Source organism: Choristoneura fumiferana, chromosome 3 (genome assembly GCF_025370935.1).
Source record: "Choristoneura fumiferana chromosome 3, NRCan_CFum_1, whole genome shotgun sequence".
Lineage (NCBI taxonomy): Eukaryota > Metazoa > Arthropoda > Insecta > Lepidoptera > Tortricidae > Choristoneura > Choristoneura fumiferana.
Genome location: NC_133474.1, coordinates 22,580,201 through 22,600,777, shown reverse-complemented (window position 1 = coordinate 22,600,777; position 20,577 = coordinate 22,580,201). Strand labels below are relative to the sequence as shown.

The 20,577-nt window shown below is 41.2% G+C and overlaps 1 protein-coding gene across 4 annotated transcripts; it reads left to right on the top strand.

Annotated features, from left to right (window-relative positions):
* The first annotated feature begins 3,499 nt into the window (after positions 1-3,499).
* Positions 3,500-18,065, top strand: LOC141426930 (uncharacterized). 4 transcript variants are annotated; one of them, XM_074086204.1, is made up of 17 exons: positions 3,500-3,752; positions 4,773-4,916; positions 6,372-6,506; positions 7,444-7,579; positions 9,166-9,292; positions 10,800-10,925; positions 11,735-11,866; positions 12,157-12,291; positions 12,547-12,608; positions 13,058-13,228; positions 13,626-13,765; positions 14,095-14,266; positions 14,678-14,915; positions 15,547-15,649; positions 15,758-15,897; positions 16,355-16,532; positions 17,196-18,065. In XM_074086204.1, exons 1-17 carry the CDS (start codon positions 3,585-3,587, stop codon positions 17,319-17,321), a joined length of 2,433 nt encoding a protein of 810 aa, XP_073942305.1. In that variant the 5' UTR covers positions 3,500-3,584; the 3' UTR covers positions 17,322-18,065. The 4 variants fall into 4 exon arrangements, with proteins under 4 accessions (XP_073942305.1, XP_073942306.1, XP_073942307.1 ...); XM_074086205.1 differs by lacking the exon at positions 4,773-4,916; XM_074086206.1 differs by lacking the exon at positions 17,196-18,065 and having other exon boundaries at positions 16,317-16,470.
* The last annotated feature ends 2,512 nt before the right edge of the window (positions 18,066-20,577 follow it).

The following is a 20,577-nucleotide window of genomic DNA, read 5'->3' as shown; positions in this document are numbered from 1 at the left end:
GAGCCTAAGTTGTTTGCCTTGTAGACAACTGAAGTAGATATCTATATATATATATAGGTGCCTTTTAGGAACCTCCCACTGTCAATGATACCACAGAAGGCATACATTGATTACTACTGGAAAAAAAGCAGAAGATGACACTAAAACATGACAATAACAATTTCATGAAATGGATATTTTTATTTTATTCTATTTTTACCCATTTTCCCCTTGTTGTCACCATTAAATGTTTTCTAACTTTCTTTCTTTAAAAACCTATCTTTATTATAATGTCAGAAATTTTTGGATTTTAAAATTTGTTTTTGATTTTTCCTGGGTGAAAAAATATAACTATTATATTGTATTTAGTCTGCCATTTAGACATATCAGAAAACATTGGACTGGACACATATTTTGTCAAAGTTTGTTTGTTTAATCCCGTTTTACATGATTGCCCGAAGGAGGGTTATATTTTTCGAGCGTTTGTATGTATGTATATATGTGTGGGTATGTATGTCCATTTCTTTGGTCCTCGCTGCAGCCTAAACGGCTAGACGGATTTTAACATATGAGGTATCGTTGGATTCGTCATAACTGTTGGAGTGACATAGGCTATATAATATTTCAATATGGCGTCTGCGAAAAAAAAATTTTGTATTGTAACAATATGGGTATCAAATGAAAGCTAATAATTAGCCCATTCTAAATATCTATGGGTTATAGTACTTTTGAACTACCATTTTCAAATGAATATCAAAAAATTGTAAAAAAAAAACATTAAATAAAAAAAAACAAAAAACGCGTTAGTAAGAGTTTTTGAGTGTCACGATTTAAATGACTGTTGAACTTTAAATTAGCTTTAAACATTTTTTTAAGACAAAACTCCATTTGTAGTTGATATCTAGCCCTAAGGCCTCTTGTAGACGTCTGTTGCTTTCACCTGACAACGGACCCTTTCTTTTTTTGCGGTGTTGTATTGGCTTCGTCACCAGACAAGGTTGTCCAGTAAAACAACAGACGTCTTCAAGTGGCCTATAGCTATTTATTTAAATGTGTGCCTTGTATGTATATTTTGTCTTTGACTCGTATGACAAATTTTAAATTTCCTAAATCTTACATACCTAAGAAAAGGTCTTCTAACAAAACATTATCCAGCCAGGATCCATTCACACATCACTAAACTCACTCTCATTTGCACCTCTAACAAACAATCCTCAAGACAATCAGGCCTAAAACAGCGATCTTACTCACGGATGAAATGTTGCCAGTGAAAAATTCATTCATCAAAAACAGGTATTTTACTTTACAACCTAACTACAAGATTACATCAGACTTTAAATTTATGATAGCTTATCTACACAAATGACTGATATGAGATCAATGTGATGATTTAATTTGTTTAGCCGAGTACAGTTTGTTGACAAGAGCGAAATAAGAACGAAGATATCTCAAGTTCTATTCTACATGCAGGTTTATATTTATTTGTTATGCTTTACGTTACAGAAGTAAATACATTATAATATTGATAGCATAAAGTGGAAACGAACTTAAATATGTATTTCTATCTGTTTGCCTGTCAGCAAAACCTACAATATTAAAATAAGGTAAATATAATATAAAATTTCATAAGTAAGCATAAGCCTTTCATGTGAATCATAGGTTAAGTCTGACATACCTACTGACACTGATTATATTGTCTTTATTGAAAAACACTCAAAAAATAAGTCACACCAAATATGTAACAATTAACAAGAAAATATGATCATTTACATTCTTTTGGTATCATAAGTAATATGTAGTTACTGTTTTTTTTAAAACGTTTTTCAATAAAAATAGTCCTCAAAATTGTTTACCTTTATTTCTAATGCTAAAAAAGAACAAAGTATAGTATTGTTGTATACATTACATCTCAAAAAGATTTTTAGTAATCCTTACCTATCCTGTATGACCTACCTTACATCTCAAATACATTACATCTCAAAAAGATTTTTAGAATCCTTACCTATCCTGTATCCTAACTACCTACCTGTACCTGTACCTATCCTGTATCCTGTGTAGGTACTTAGTCAGTCTCACTTACATAAAAAAGTCCTATGCAGGCCAACAAAAGGATAACTTTTCAGGCCAATGAAAAAAGTAAAAACTTATTTAGTTGATTCAACAACTTTAATACAGCTGCAAATGAAATATTTCTCTGGTGAAAAAATAAAATTACGCGTAATAAAGGGGTTGAAGAATGATTATAGGACTAATGAGTCATTGCAAAATGCGCGATTAAGTTACAGGCGTGACAAAAGAATTGGATGGCCATGCAACTCAATTTCTATTTGGTCGAAGATTTCTCACCTGAAGGTTTTAGTAGCGGTAAATAAAATAACAAAATGTTAAATGAAACAGTGCGTAGTATTTCTCCACGCGATAACTAAAGAGTCCTGGAGAGTCTTTGTAAATTTTCACACGTAAAAAAGTCTAAAATACCCTTCTTAAAGAAAGGAATACAACGACAAAATGCTGAGCGGTTTTTTTCTTATAGGTTATGCATGGAACGCAATAAAAGCTCGCTAAGACATTTGTGATAACTAACTTATGTTACTAATACGTTTACGTACCTTCGGTCTGTGTGCGTATGTTTTTAATCTTTCACTTGTAAATTAACACCAAATTTCAAATAAACGTGAAATAAACACTAACGTTCTGCGATTCCGTACATACTAGTGATGTGTTTTTCTTGTTGTCATTTTGAACTTTTTAGAAGTCCACCTGTCGATCTTTGAACAGAGTAATCGACTTAGCGAAACGTCATCGCTTCACTCCCTATTCCAAACGTAAAAAAATATGATTATAAAAATGTTGTTTTCGTTTTCAGGTATTTTATGACATCGAGTACTTTCCTCTTATGATGCTGGTTTTATAAGTAGTTCGCACGATTTAATGCAAGTTGGTTAGCGATTTATCATTAAAATCGATTATTGAGAATCATAAACGGAATCGGGGGTCGCAACACTGTCCCGTATTTTGATAAGTAGAGGGGTGAGAAACAGCTTCAGCCAATCACAATGCAGCAACTGATCCGAGAAAGGTGGCGTGATCGCTACGTCACCTTATACATAATCATAATAGTATAGTATAGTATACCTACAAATCAATACTTTCAGACTAATTTTTGAGTTCCTTTCTTTCACGAGAGGCTTTTTTTTATATTTTAATAATTATGCTAATTACTATTTATCATTATAAGTAGAAACGTACAAACGCACTAAGAAAAAGCTCAATCTCAACGTAAAAAGCGCCATCTGTTGTAAGTTTTACGTAGCAAAATTTCAACGTTTCGTTATTGCAAAAAGATTTTGCACATTCAGGATTATGAATGAGGAATATGAAAAAACATTTTTAATTTAGAAATTCAGGTTCAGACGGCTTATTTCAAACGAAAATGTACTTATATTTCTCTCAGTAAAGCTCATAGTGTAAGCTAGACCTAAAATTATATATTATTTATTGTCAGTGTCAGTAACACTGTCACAAATTGATAAAGTATTTTTACATTTACATGTCTATTTTTTACTAAATATTTTAATTAATACAGAGAATAGAATATCATCAGAATGTTCAAGCATTATAGAGACTTATGTGATGTTGTTTCTTTATTGGTATACTGTCCATCTGAGAGAGCATTTTTACTGACCAAGGAGACTAGTGGTGAATACTGGATACCATCTTGTAAGACCGAGAAAAACAGCTGGAAAATGACGGCTCAGAAAATGAATTTAGAGGTACTTACTGCGTTTTATTTGAGATTGATTTGCTGATAGATGGTAGCAACGTTTTGTTTCTGCATTTTCTGTTTCTGGGCGAATATTCAGCGTTTTTGCAGTTTTTTTTGTCATTTGTGTCTTCGCAGGTGTTATTTAAAAGAGGTAATGCCCAGGGTTGTTTTTTTGGTATGAAAATTTAAGACAGTACCGATGCTGAATTTAGCGAGATTTAAATTCTTGTGACTTGTCTTTCCATTGTGCTAATAAACATGGGACGCAAAAGACGTTTGACCGCGCGGTCAAAACGCTCGAATATTCGCTCTTCTGTTCTTTACCGATCTTGTATGCTTGCACATGAGTTGGCGCAATGTTCTGGGTTTTACGTTGCACTAATTGCACATTGCTTCAACTCAGAGGCTAGCCTTTGTTCTCCTAGAATTATGCCTAGTACTACTTTATAATAACATAATCAGGACCTGTGGACATGTAGTCTAACTTCGTTAATTTGCGCGTGGGCATGATGCGGTGACTGCATATCTTTCTACAATGCTAATACCAATTGTATCAGGAATCTTCGTAGAGAGTGCAATAGTGCATACATTATATTTTATATTAATTTAGTCGCCTACTATTGATGAGCAGCAACGAAATACTAAGTTATAACTGAATAGGTATTGCTATGAAACTGCATAGGCGTTACTTTGTATAAGCACTGAAATTAAAGAAAACTGTTTCGGGGAGTAAGTGGCAGATTTTGAACTGCGCGAACGCTTATGCAAGAAAAAAGAAATACTTATTAGATTTCACTTAGAGCCCGCAGTGTATTCGCTGCTTGACTATGACTTGACACCTCGATAGAACCCTGTCGCAGAGCCTCTGCTGCCTTTATCAAGTTTTTGTGTGATAATTTCGGCAATTCTGACTGCAACACAGTTCTACCGAATGTCACATACGAACTTGTCAAGGTATAATATCAATAATGATCACGCCGTACTTACCATCGATATTGAGGCCGACCAAAAGTCCTTGTGTACTTAGTTGTTGGGTAACGACGCGTCGCCCTGCCTGCCGCTGCGGGTGAACAAGATCTGGCTGCCGAACCACCACACAAACTGTGTGTTCCATGCAGTATTCAGGGTGCCCATTAAGGGGGATGTCAAGAAGCAGACCAAGATGAAGGTTGTAAGTAGTACTGTAGATGTTTTCATCGTCAAAGATGCAACGCAGCACAAGTTGGTGATTGTAGAAAATTCAACAGTGTCTCCGCTGCATTTAACAGTCGCTACAGAAGTTCTATTAGTGCAGTGTGGCGCAGGGTGCAGCGATAAATCTGGTCACGTGACCCCATTTTGAATGTGATTTTGAATTTCCCGCGACTCAAAAAAGTAGCGTCAAGTCGCCGCGTCGAGCAACAGTGACAAGATGGCTACTTGCAGGAATGATCTTGGTCTTGGAAGCTGATTTCTTAATCTCATTTAGTATTTAGCAGTGCGTGGTAGGTGGTACAAATAAAAGAAATTGGAGTGAATAATACAAAATATCAGTGTTTTTGCCGAAATTGAAGAGTTTTGAACATGAAACTACCGTGAGACTCACTAATATTAAATGATATTGTAACGGATAACTCGCGTCTTAAACCGAGTTTAGCTCGACATGTTTCGGGCTATTTCGTTGCCCTTCCTCTCAGGAGTACGCGACTCGGCGGCTGCCGCAACACGCACACTACGAGCCACCGCTCTGCTCGCGCGACACCAGTGCGGCAGCCGCCGAGTCGCGTACTCCTGAGAAGAAGGGCTACGAAATAGCCCGAAACATGTCGAGCTAAACTCGGTTTAAGACGTGAGTCATTCGTTACAATATCATTTAATATGAAATTGAAGAGGTTTTTTTCCAGCGATAAAGCTCAACATTTTCAGCTTTATCGCTATATGTCACGTGACCAGATTTGACGTTGAAAACGTAAAGCGTCGAGCGACTTGCATGTGGCCGTGCCTTAATAGTTTTATCTACATGCATATCATAACTTCCCTATTATATGTTCAGAAACGACTATCAAATGGCCTTTATTAAGAAACCTGGTATCTGCGGGTGCATCTTAATGTTTATATTAAAGTATCGGTAATAGTTTTTTTAGCAATGCATATCTGTACATATTGTAGAAAACTTATGACATGCATGTAGATAATAATTATTATTATAAATAAAACTTTAGTTTTTTATTATCTGTTTTATTTAAGCTTTGGTAGGTACTTCAAACTAGTTATCAGTAACACTAACTTAAAAATACAGGCCATATCTGAACATATTATAGAAAACTTATGATATGCATGTAGATAAAGTTATGTATGCGGCTATACATAGGTAATTAGGCATTAAAACACTCGTGTGATCTTATTATGAAACTCGCCTTCGGCTCGTTTCATAAAACCACACTCGTACTTTAATGCCTATCATTATGCACCAGCCACATAAATAACTATTATAGGTACAGTCACCAGCATTAGTATCTGCCACAGAGGAGCGTGCAAAAATATCTGACACGTCCTTCCGGCCCTAGAAATAGAGTCGTATCAGATATTTATGCACGCTTGTTGTGTCATATATTGGTGCTGGTGACTGTACTGTTCGGCTTGTCAGGGCGTCCGCAACCGGCTGCAGTGGTTCAACGCGGTGGAGCTGGAACGCCTGCGCGCGCACGCGGCCCTGCGGAGCCCCGAGGTGGCGATGTTCGCCGCCATGGCTATGGGGGACCAGTGCAAGGACTTCGAGAGTGTAAGATCAAATCAAAAGACCGGCTGACAGCGAGTTGCGCTCGCGCACCGAAGTTTCTGTACCTACCTTACCTACCTATTGAATATATGTAGGTAGTTGTCACAATGTACGCCGGTTAGTTCTTATTTTTTTATCTAGTATTAGCAGAGGCCTGCTTCTTAGTAACATGTATGCAATGTGAGGTCTTTTTATTTGGTTGAATGGGAGCCTCGCTTTACTTTAACATTTTATTATAGATATACAGTCGAACAAATTGAATCATGAATGGCCCAGGGTGTGGAACCTTTTAATAATTAATTTCACTATGATTTCCTTGACAAAGTATGAGATGTCAATATGACATTAGTACTGCAAAGGTTCCACCCTGGGTCATAATTCAAATTGTTCGACTGTACATACCTACTACAGCAATGAAGTAATATAAACTTACCAACTAAAGGTAGGCGTCCACTTATCCGCATCGTACGCTTCGGACGTATCGGATTTGAAAAACCTGCATTTTCATTCCAAAGTTCAAATCTCAAAAACGGCTGAACCGATTTTAATGAACCATAGCTAAATCACCGCAAGGAAACTCATCGGTTTCACCTATAATAGCACATCGAAACAGGTCCATCCGTTTGAGAGATACGATACCACAGACAAACAGACAGACATACAGATATTGGCGTCAAACTTAGGTATAGCACCTCTCTTTTTTCGTGGGAGAGAGGTTAAAAATAAAAATAATTAAGGGGGACCTCATGTAAGAAATACAGTCACTACTTTGAAAAAATCTCGTGTCTAAATCAATATGTCAACAAATTTCAACCTTGACTTAAATGCTCATAAAGTTCACTCAGAAAATTGTCTATTTTGAGGTACGAGTTTTTTTTAAATAGTGGCGTTACTGTGTTCAGCCAGAGCCTATTTGATGTCTTGCATTCCCTGTGAACAGCAAGAGATGGAATGCGGCGTGCTGATAGAAGTGTGCGAGGAGAACACCCTGCTGGGCGCGGAGTGCGCGGGCGGCGCCGTGGGGCTCGCCTCGCCCAACTATCAGCTGTTGCAGGCCGCCAACTATAACAAGGATGGTAGGTCGATTCATAGACTCTGACCAGCGAAAGGAAAGCTGTCCCTGAGAAACAGCGGTAAATATATAAAAATGAGGCTGACAACACTAGCTGTACACTGATTAAAACGATGTTGATACTTACTTAGAAATTATTTAAATTTTCCAGATAAGTAATAATTTAAATAAGTATACCCGAAGTCTTCAAGCTGCATCAAAATTCATGTAATGATGGTGTGAAAGTGATGATGGTCTTTAGGAGTCCCTTGGTAAATTTTATGACCTTTGTCATAAAATCTCAATCTTGCTCATTTACGTACAGTCCAGAAGCATCAATTTTTGGACCATTTTGACCAGATTGGCATTACATACATCTTCTAACAGTTTAATTCTAACATAATCTCATAACATTTTGCAGTTTGAGGATGGTAGGTTGAATTAAACAAAAAAAAAAAATATTTCTTATAGCAGAAGTATCAAAATTATCTAAGCCGGGCTAGAATGACAATATTATGACAATTTTGACAGTCTCAAAAAATGATACCAGATTAAATTTTCGTAAAAAATGCTCGGACAGCTTTCGCTGGCCAGAATCTAAGTGCTGGCACAGCTTGCATTGCGTCAGTTCAAGCTCAAGGCCCTGCCTATCCTCAAATTTACCCAATGCACGCCTAAAGCTCACGCACCACGAAGCAGTAGTACCAGTCTTTGTAATGAGGGCTACCGTTTTCGCGCTCACCAGTTGGCGCCACTGTAGGCAAAGGTCCTGCTTGAAGTATAGGTAGTCATAAAATGTCGTGTTGCGTATTCACGTTTTGTTCGGAAAAAAGTGAGGACAAAGTTTTCCGAAAGACAAAACTGTCTCAAAACACAGACATTCATTGTCCCTTAACGCATATTTGCCATAATTAATTTCAGGTATTGCAAACTATTCACAAAATCATTCAAATTATAAATAAACCCGCGTAGCTCAATCCAAAAACAGCGCCATTTGACATTTCGGAGACCTCTCGAGCCCTCACTGTCTTTATCTGGCCTCACTGCCAGATACCTATGGCACGAAAAAAACCATGATAATAATTTTCTACCAGTTTGAAGTCGGAGCCTCAGCACGAGCCACAGGCATGATAAAAGTAAATAAAAGCCCAATAAAAGTGTGTACAGTCGAGTTCATAAACTTGTGAGAAAAATTTTGATCAAAAATATCTGAACACGACTCTATTGATATCGGCGTAGAAGCGTGTTCAGATATTTTTGATCAAATTTTTGCTCACAAGTTTATGAACTCGACTGTACCTACTGTATTACGTAGATAAGGTAGGACTTATGACTTATAGGTCCACTCCTGCTAGCTCGTGCTTCGTGCACTTGCACCGAATCCGAGCTGGTAGAAAAATATTTTCATGGTTTTTTGTAGTCTGTTATTTTTTTTGATGATGTACGTTCAAGGGCTTTAATTCATGAGCCACCATGGAACCATTTCACAGTAAACGTCATAGTGACATCGCATTAATTAACAAGGAAAATCGTAATGACTTTTGATTTGAAATTAAGGTAATGAATTAAAGTTCTTGACCATGCTTATCTAACTATTTAGTTGTTTTGCAGATCAGATCCGCATGTACCGCGAGTTTACGCAGATGGTGTATCCCTCGCTGTATATGGGAGCACATCTGTTCAGCCAGTTCATGATGGACCTCGGTTGGCAGCGGCCGCAGTGTGCCAGCCTGTTCAGGTAACAAGCAGACATCGAAAAACATAGAACCAAACGAGACGCTAACATCACAACATTAAAAGTTTTTGGTAAAAATTCATTTTTTATTAATACAAGCTTTTTTTGCTGACGTACTGTTTGTTTACTGTTACCTACTTATATTGTCACCCAAACTACATTTGCATACCAAATTTCAAGTGGATGCCATTAACCGTTGAAGAGTCTGTCCTGTGGAGATGATCCTGGCCGGACTACCAGGATGTCACTATCATATTATTGTATTGTCACGCAATTTACAATACAAAGTATACCATTTCAAGTCAATCCAACTACTTGAAGTTGGTCGAATTTAAGTTGCAAGATTTGATTACAGACAGACAGACAGATAGACAGACGGACAGACAGACATCGGGACAGGTGAAACTAAATAAAAGCATGGAAAAAAGTAAAAGTATATATCCATGATAGAATACTTATAAGGAGAAGGTAACTAGATCTGCACCGCTTTCGCGCCTCTTAAAGGGTGGCATCAAAATTTTACTTTGCACTGGAAACTGGAGAATGTAATGGCACCCCTCGCCATCTGGCGCCTTGAGCGACCGCTCTTCTTATTCTACCCCAGGGCCGACGAGTAAAAGGGGCTTTCTAACCTAAGGCACAGAAGCAGATGTCATCTCCATTCTCCATCTTTAGATACACCTACGACTTTGCACCGTCATGCTCTCAGTATCACTAGGGTTTGGGCTGCATAGTTCCCACGCGGACTCAGCGCCGTTTGTACTTTCACACACACCGTTGAATTGCTCCGCAGGTGTTCGCTGCCTCCTCACCATGTTTTCCTTCAGCATAAACCTCATGGTTTTAAGTGTCATTTCGCCCATAACTTTCGAAAAAATCTCACCGCTGTTGTGCGAGGTTTGAACCCACTTTTGGAGAGACCACCATTCAAATCACTAAGCTACCACGACTTATCATGAACACCTAGACTAAGGGGCTGTTTCACCATCCATTGATTAGTGTTAACTGACGGTTAAATGTGATGTCGTCTCTGTTTTGTTCGAATAGGCATCACATTTAACCGTCAGTTAACACTAATCAATGGATGGTGAAACAGCCCCTTACTCTCAGGACTTAATTATAAATAGTTTTGCGTGCCAAGGGAACATGAAAGCTCAAATCTTAAAATTTCCATATTGTTCATCACGACGTATACGAGTACTTCCGTGGCTGCAAAAAATCAACTGACCGCTCCAACGCACAGACATACGCCGTGTCATGACGTTGCGTCGTACCGCGTCCGCATCGTTGTGTGCTGCGACAGATCAAAGCTTTAAACACCTAGGGGGCTACTAGGTAATTTGTAAATCGAAGTTCGTATCGTACCGTTGTTGTACCACAAAAATTACAAGTGCTATAATTCGACAACATTATTAAGATTCTCTTAGTAGAATGTTACAATTTGTCAAATTGTACCTATCAAATGTAACTTTTGTGGCACAGGGGCTGATCTGTTCACTCACCTCTCCAGAGCAGCTGACGTGTGCGGCCGGGGCGGTCTCTCCTATTTGGAGCTGTTGCTGTGGATGGCAGCCTTGGAGCCCGCGACCCAGCACAGCGGCGTCACGGCGGAAGTACGCTGCAGATACATCTTCAGGTATTTGCTACGACAGGTGGGTAACATAATAAACGCGAGCTCCGAGGACAACGCCGGCTCTGGCCCATGATCAAGGGAGAGCGAGATTGTCTTGTCTACACGCTTCTGTGCTTCTCAAAAGACACCGTTTGCACTGTAAACTGGAAAATAGCGCCACTTGTTATTCCTAGCTCTACTTAGGGCTGATGCTGTCTGTGGAATCGGTGGCGGGGAAGCGAAGGGTATGTGGGGAAGGACTAGGACCATAAAATAAACTTTCCAGAAATAGCACTTTCTCCAAAGGTGCACTTCCTTAGAAGACCCACTTGGTTCACAGAAATACTACCTGAATTCTCTGTAGGTGTATTTCTTCAAGGGGTTTATTTAGCGAGATGGTGCACTTTTCTGAATTATTTTAATAGAAGTGTAATTTCACTATTTTACTCGTTTTTAATATCTATTTTTCCTCAAAATGTTATATGTATTTGAATGTACCTATCTAAAGAAATACTAGTTGGAAAAGTATGATGCGAATGGAAAAACAGAGAACATTCCAGGGAAATTTAAGTAGGTACCTACATACTCGTATAGGTTTATTTTGTAAGGTGTACAGCACCACGGAATCGTTATTATTGGGCAATTATATACCTACTTCTTAACGCCCTTTCTGTTTTCACATAAATTCTTTCAACTTTTGTGTCAATTTTACAGACACTTGGAACGGTCGGTGCGTTTTTCAACACCTGAGAAGTATCGAGCCTCTCAGCCTATCGGCTGCTTGCGAATGCGTCAAAGCTGAGTTCTAATTAGATTTTCTTTTTCGACGTCAGATACTTCGACACCAATCGCGATACGAAGCTAGAGTACGTGGAGTTCAAAGAGCTGGTGGCCGCTGCGCGAGCAGCCCGGCAACTGCCGGTGGATGCCCTTAGTGTGGCGCGCGACGCCGATTCCTGTCTCAGGTAATGGGCTATATATAACATGAGGACCGTAGATGAGGACTATCTCAGACAGGCAACCAACCAAATCAAGACAAAATGCTTATTTTGAAAAAGGACCAGAGATTACAGATGACATATATCAGTGGATGATGGTAAAAAAAAGCCGTGGAGGCTAGCGCTTTGTCTCTTGTCTTAGGCCTCTCAAGCAGAGGCACCGTGGTGGGTGCACCCGTAGGTGGGGAAACCGACTTGTTACGAAGTCGTGCCACTGAATGCAGGATAACTGGAACTAACCAGCAATATTCGCACAGGCAGCTCGGCATCCAAGCCAACGCGCAGCTGCCGATAGAAGAGTTCCTGCGCGGCGTCGGCGAGCAGCGTCTGCGGGGAACCAGCTCTCTGCTGCGCGCGCCAAGAAGCATCTCCAGCTACCTCGTCGACTTGCAGTAACTATAATGAAAAACCTTTCATCTTGCTAATACATTGCACACGCAACTACCTAAAACGGAGTAAAACATTGTTTGTTAAGCGTTGGCACAGCTTAAGGATCTTCACTGTATGAAGTGTGGGAGTATCTTCGGTGCTCACTAAGAGGGCTAAGTTACTTAAGTAGATGTTCTCGGACATTTATACAGTTGAAGCATTCAACCTTGCTTGGTTTGGTTGTGGGGTAGAACCGATAAGATTTTTTAATGTTGCAGAGAAAGGGAAAATGAAAAGGTGGTGACGTCCATATCACTACCGAAGGCAGCCGCACAAACTTGTGAGTATCATTCATAGGTATACTTGTAGATAATCCTCCGAAATAGACGTACTTATGTATTTGTCTCACTGAAGCATCAAAGAATGCTCAAAGAAATAACATTGGGATAAAGGTTCGCGACTTCCTGGACTGGAACTGGAAGGCACATTCTCGGCAGACCTCCTGATAGATATGGGGCGACGTCATTGCCAGAGTTACGGGCATCCGGTGTAAGCAGGTGGCAGTCATCTTATGGCGCAGGGGCTCCCCAGTCCCCCTTAACACAAGAATAAGATTCAGGGCCGTCTTACCCAACTTAGCTGGTATGTAGGTGTTGAAAGTACATACAAATACTACATGATGATGACATGATGGCCCTTGCAGGTTCTATATTCATGAGAAATAGTAGTCTGGCGGTTCTGGGATCTTACTCTATGACTGATACTATTGGTAGGGTTGTTTGTCTCTAGCGAACAGTTCTGGCGTGGCGCCGCGTCTCAGCGAGCGGGAGAGCGCCCCGCGCGGGGCCAGCGGCACGCGGCGCGCGGCGGCGGCGCCCTGCGACTACAGCGTGGCCGCTTACACCGTGCGCCTGCGCCGCAGGGCGCCCAACGAGCTGCTCGAGCTTCGCCACTTCGATGGTATAACAGTCTATCTAGTGAAGGACCAGGTGGTGCATCTCTGCAGAGCTAAACGCAGGCGACGTGGGCCACAGGCTACGGCCTCGCGGTTTTAAGGAGCCTCTCGCCTCGAAAGTGTCTCGTTTTTTTATTCATTAAACATCCGTTATCTAATGCGTGGCGCCCTCATGGGGCCTCGCAAAATTTATCTTGTCCACGCCAAATTTAGGCACTGCGCCGCCACTCTGCGTCTCTGTCGTCTAGACGTCCTACGGGCTGCGCGTTGCCACACAGATGCTCTGTCGCGTTGAACCCGAGAAATAAACAAAGACAGTATGAATCATCTAGATATATAAGAATATCTAACAGAAACTTAACAGATATTGGTGTAACAGTGGACTTGTCCATTTGTCTGCAGAAGAAGCCGTGAGCGCATCGACGGCGAAGTTGATAACGGGGCCGGCGCGCTCGCTGGAAGTGCTGGGCCCCGCCGCGGTGCCCGTCGAGGCTCTTGCGGCTGTGCGGTACTTCGCGATGCCCATCGAGAAGTCGCCGCATGTAAATACTTCAAGTACCGAGATTTTTAGGGCTCAATTTCAAAGATTCTACTACAAAAAGCACCTAGAAATGCTTCAGGGCAGTGCCAGATTGAAACTTGGAACTGGATGGCCTTAAGCAATCGATGTCCATGCCAAATGATACAGGAAGGAGCTTAACTCGTTGCGATCGGTAGTCGAGATCACCACGGAGGTCCAGGCGTCGCGCCAGCGCACGTAACGCCGGCCGGGACTGCGACGAGCGCGTCATTAACACTAGCCCGTAAAGTAAACACGTTGTATACGTGTTTTGAGCTTCTTCATAAATAGACTTTGGTCTTTTCTAACTAGGGGCGTCCATCGGTGAGCCATCAGCTGGCAGGGAAGCCGGCGATGGCGTGGGCTACGCAGAATGAAGAATTATCGATGGGCAATCTCCTCATAAAGCTGGCTGACGCCGTGCGGCCGATATGCGCCAGCGAGCCCAGGCTGCTTAGGGTCAACTCACCGGTTTATGTTGTGGGTGAGGCATCTTGCACTCGTAGACTCTTAGTCAACAAAAAGTACATTCAGCAAAAAAAGCTTGTATTAAAAATGTTTTTTATGCTTAGGTTATTTATTCCGATATTCCCACGGAATGCGATCAAATCCCTAAATTTCAATTGCTAGGATGTCAAAGTGTTGCACGGATGTTTGTCATACGATGTAAATGAAGATCTCTAGTTATGTCATTTTCGCGAATTACCATGGGATTTAGTAAAATTAAGTTTGCAATTTTAATTACACTGCCAGATCTTATGACTTAGGTGTAATACGGGAGTGGAGTTTTTTTTTTATGGAATAGGGGGCAAACGAACAAACGGATCGCGTGATGGTAAAGCTGCGGGCAATGGCTCCGTAAATCATAAAACATAAAAGTAAGTCATCCCCCCAGGCGATCTCCACGGCAACTTAGCAGCCCTGATGTCGATCGAAGCGGCCCTCTGGCCCACGGGCACGGCCCTGGCGCCGACGCACTTCCTGTTCCTCGGCGACTACGTGGACCGCGGGCCGCACGGCTGCGAGGTGCTGGCGTATCTGATGGCTGCCAAGATCCAGCGGCCGCATGCCGTGCTCATGGTGCGGGGCAACCACGAGACCAGGGATATACAGAAGATGTTCACGTTCTACACGTTAGTACTGCGATTAAATTAAACCCTATTTAGACGTTGCAAGAGCTTGCATGCGAGTTGCGTTACATTGCGGACTTAGCCATTCTGTTGATGAAACAAATAACAAATAGCATTGTCTAAATGGGGCTTTAGGTTTAGGTATTTGCTGACAGCTTCACTCGCTGCCAGTGTAGTGTCACACTTAATGATAGGAGAGAAACTGCCATATCCTGCGTAGCTCCCCATCGAAGTTACTCAAGACATAAATACAACTTTTTAAATAGGTGTACTCTCTTCTTTCGGTCTTCGGTTCCCAGGCATAACATCCGTTTGGAGAGATCACTCTATTGTGGCCTCCCCCAACACAAGTTCAGTTTATATAAAGAGCATAAGAAATTAAAGTATTTTTACCAAATTAGATCAGCAGACCTTTCATGAATGATCTCTGTAGGTATAACATAGTTGTAAACGTATCTGTATAGGTACGTCTAAGTACAACATGCATTCTTCCTGTCGCTGTCGATACGGGCTGTTGTGAGTCGATTTCCACGGACTTCTTTTTTCTTGTGATCGAATTACCTTGAACGTTGGTCTTTGGTATGTAATAAAATGGGATTATTATTTTTCAACAAAAACTTATTTTGTCCAACAGAGAGTGTATAAACAAGTACGGCGAGACGGATGGTGGTCGAGTATGGGCAGCCGTTAACCAAGTGTTTGACGCGTTACCGCTAGCGGCTGTCGTTGACGATAAGGTACCTAGACCTGTCACCACACCACACCAGTTGAAAGTTAGGGTACAGTTAGTCGTATTCGTATACGCGAGTGTCTGCAATGTGCGTTCATCACGGCTGTGTACCCAGGTGTTCTGTTGCCACGGAGGTATTCCGCCGCCGTGGGTGTGTCCACTCATCTCGGCGATAGACAAGGTGCCGGTGCCACTGCCGAAGCCCGCCGAACAGAGTTCCATCGCCTGGGAGTTGCTCTGGAACGATCCGGTCAAGTAAGCAATGGCGCTCCAATCAATGGTAACTTTGGTATCTCTCGTCGTGCTAGACGGGATTTTCAAAAGCCTATCTTACATTTACCTTTTGCCATGCAGCTGCATAGGTATACTACACGTTCGTAACGTTTTTATGCCTACGTGTGATGCAAGTGTTTCTGATGGCAAAATTGTAATAAAAACAAAGATAATAAGAAAGATAAAATTTAGATGCCGTCTTTTGAGAGGCGCGGATTGGCGCAGAAGCGATGTAGGTAAACAATCTTTTGATTGTAAGCATCCGGCGCAGATGGTAAGTGCAGATTGGTCCAGTAATAACCTAATCACTCTGCCTTTCCTATTCCTGGACTTTTGTCAGATCCAGTTTTGTCAAAAAACATTAAGCTCCAGTTTCTCAACCGCCCACAATTCTTTATCAGCTGTCTGAATGTCGAGCCCCAACATCCGTGTTCCTCAGACCCAACAAGACCACAGCAACGCTGGCGCTAGAGCTGGCCGCCAACGAGGGCTTCGCGGCGAACGCCAAGCGCGGCACCGGCCACGTGTTTGACCAGAACGCACTCGACCGCTTCCTGCTCGCCAACCAACTGTCGCACGTGCTGAGAGCGCACGAACTGCACCAGACTGGGTTCATGGTGAGTGTCATGTCTGCTCATTACTCGAAGAATAGCGGAAGTGGCGAAGAAGAGGCAGACGTCAGAGGCGGACTAGCAGTCTTGGCCGGCCTCTTCCCAGCTCCTCGTTTACGACTTATAATTTTACTACGATAGTGCCTCTTAATAGTGAAGGTTGGCAGTTAGCACTGCTGTCTCTCTCGGTCTTTGGCGAGGGTGAAGAGCTACGCTGCACTTGTGTCTCCAGTCCATTCCCGGATGTTTCGCAGCCACGATTTCACCCTGCACCCGACCGCTCTTCCAGTCACTTTGCCCACACCAGTTCGAAGTAGGTAGGTATTCGGTAAACGTTGTACCAATTCCCTACTGGACAGCCTTACACGGCATCAGCACGTTGATGTTATTTTTTTATTATTGTGAATTTGAGGCAGTCTTGCGTGGACCAGGGTTTACTGCTAACCCAGGTCGGTAGTGTCAAAATATATGGAACTCACTGTATCCAAGGTTAACTATGAAATTGAGCAACCCTTAGAGTAGTGGATAATGGATTTAATCTTTTTTTTTGACATAAAACATGACTCGTGATTGTTCCCTATATGTCACCTGAAGAAGAATGCAGACGAGGCCATGTTTATCCCAATGCCCTGGTTCAGTAAGCACTGTCTCTGGTTGGTATGTTCGCAGTGCCAGCTGCGCGGGCGGCTGATCTCAGTGTTCTCGTCGTCCCACTACTGCGGCGGCACCAACGACTCGGGCGTCGCGCTGCTCGATGACAACAAGCTGCGGCTGTTACGGGTCAACACCGAGTGACAGCTTCCAGGGATACCGCGCCGTTTTGTCTTACAACTCATAAATTAAATTATACATCATCAGCCGGAAGACGTCTGTAGTTGAACAAAGACATCCCCCCTAAAACGCCGCAATGGACAAAAAAGATAGCATGGGTATGCGAAAGTGATGGATGATTCATCATCATGCTCATATCAGCCACGTCCACTTATGGACATAGGTCTCACCTATCGACCTGATGCATCGGTTTGAAGCGGCCTGCATCCACCATGAACCCACGGCTTTAACCAAATCATCCGGGCATCTCGTTGGTCGTAGATACGCTGCGATTGCTGATCTGCGGTCTCCATTGGAGAACTTTTCGCCCCAACGGCCATCTGTTCCCCGTGTTAGATGGCCTGCCAATGGATGGATGATTATGCCCGAGAATAAGGGCCCAAGTTAGCTGACGCGGTTTGCATTGAGCGGGTGCACATGGGGTGGACGCCTATGCCTATTGAAAAATAGTACAAGCAGCGCTAATTGCGCGCGTCGCGTGCGAAGGATTTTATCTGGACCCGCTCCCGCAGGCGTGAGCCCGCGCAATGCGCCCGCGCCAGCAAGATTTAAAAACAACTTTTTAGCCCATAAAATTATTTGACAAGTAATTAAATTACTTACTATTTATTTTTCTAAGTTTTTCCAGTTCTTGTTTTCTAAAATATTTATAAGTATGTACCTATATCTTATCTTTATAGAATAAAAAAGTAAAAAAAAGTTATTTCACATTCTTCTTGTTTATTTCTAGATTATTTCAATTAGTTAACTCCGAAGACAATGCTCGGGAATGAAAACAACTGAATGTTTATAACTTAAGTGTGACTAACATTATATTAATGATATTACAAAATACTAGGTATTTTACAGTAATAATCCTAAATCCTTGACAAAGACGCGGGGGAATAATCCCGGCACACCATACACCTTTTATACCCTCTAATGCAACTGTATACTGTGTTGTCTGGCTGAGCGGTACATAGTCTAATATCCAAACTTGAAAGATCTGTGCCAGTCTGATAATAGAATGAAACGTATTTTAAATAAATTTAGTATATTATAAATGGATTTGCTAAAAAAAATCTGGTCAGGCTATTTTAAATTATTAAAAAAAATGATTTTTAATAAGAGATAATAAGAAAATTTTATATTGACAAAGTATAAAACCTATAGAATATTACGTTAGTAGGTACATACGTTGGGTTTGCTATTGGTAACCTGGACGAACTTCTGGGTGGCCAAGTATAAACTTAAATAGTTAATGTCGATGCCAGTTACTTTCACTTGATTAGATAATAGAACAAATTGTAAATCAACATAAGCGCTGTTTTATTGTGAACACGTTGATATAGGATTGTCTGCATTTAATTCATTAAAATTATTAAAAAAAAATTGCCTGTCCAGGATTTTTTTAGCAAAATATTTCTAACATACTAAATTTAGTAAGTATAAAATTGTATTATCAGACCGGTACAGCTTTTTCAAGTTCGGATCTTCTACTAATAATTATGTGTCTTGCAAGCATTTTCACATAGCTAGATGGCGTTAAGCAAATAATTCGCAAATAAAAAAATAGTAATCGTCTCGAGAACACATTGGGAAATTGCACCGTGGAATTTAAGATCAGAGGTGGTGTAGGAACAGCCATCAGCACCAATATCTGACAATCTGACACAACAAAGCGCGCATAGATATCTAATACGACTCTGCTTTCTAGGGCAGATATTAATGCACTGTACAGCACGCCTCCCGAAACGACGAAGACTAGGATTCGATTCCCAGCTCCTGTATTTTTCTGTTTTTTCCAATATGTTCTAGTTAAAGTACATTTAAGTAAAGTTATTTACGTTATCTTGGTCATAAATTCTAATAATTTATTCTTGAACAAATCGTATACAAATGATTGTTCCGACTATTTATAATTATGACATCATTTTAACCAGCGTATAGTCACGTTTTGTTGTTATACATTGGCTCATAGATAAATAATATGTAATCATAGCAATAATGCATTTTGGTCGTAGATATCATTCACACATCTTAACACTAATTTATTAATTATTAAAATGTTATTAATTCCACACCGATTCCCCGCTTCGTCTTTGTCATGGAGTATAAATAGCAAAGAATACTTTGAAATCGACAACTTACGATTTCTTAGATACCTAACTATTATCAGATACCGCCTATACCTTAACGTCATCCAAATTAAGTAGACAGTCGATTTTTGGATCAAACTTCATCAATAAATCAGAATATACATATATTTAAAGCGAACAGGAATATTTTTCATTTGGAAAACGGGTTCTTGGAAGAGATTTAGGTAAAAATCAGGTAGTTTCTGTACAGTCAGCAACAGAAGTAAAAGAATTGAAGAACTAAGGGCCTACGCTACCTGACGCGGTCGCACGGAGCGGGTGGACTCCTATTGAACCATAGTATGAGCGGCGCTAACTGCACGCGTCGCGTGAGACTGATTTTACCTGCATCCGCGCCCGGGCCTACTCCGAAAATCGAAGTTCGTATCGTACCGTCCCTCTCACTCTCGTATTAAGTAGTATAAGTGTCAGAGTGACGGAACGACACGAACTTCGATTTTCGAATTTCGGTGTAGCCCCGCAGCTAGCGTAGGCCCTTATAAGTAAGCTACACACAGCTCTGTTGTCAAGACAATACAAACCAACTTTTTGAGTTCATATTACGTGCAACTGTTTGACAGGATGTACTACAGTCACCAGCACCGATATCTGACACAACAAGCGTGCATAAACATCTGATACGACTCTATTTCTAGGGCCGGAAGGACGTGTCAGATATTTTTGCACGCTCCGCTGCGGCAGATATTAATGCTGGTGACTGTACATAAGTTGCGGAAAACAGCCAGGAAAAGTTACAAAAACACCCGTTAACTGAATAGAGGTTAAATGGGTCCTTACAGTCAATAGATAGACAAATTAAGCGCCTGCCACCACCAATTGAAGTTCGATTCCTTCGGTTCGACGGGTTCGAGTCCCGCCTCCAACATTTCTTTTCTGGACTTTTTCGATCTCTTCTATTATTATTGATTATTATGAGGGAGGAAAACGAGCAAGCGGGTCAACTGATGGGAAATTATTACCACCACCCATGAGTACCAACTAGAGTAGAGTCATTATCAGGTCCGTTGCCGGTCTTTTATTTTTTATTTTACTTTACGTCTCCTAATTACAGTAGAAGTAAAATATTGGTGCTGACCTTTATA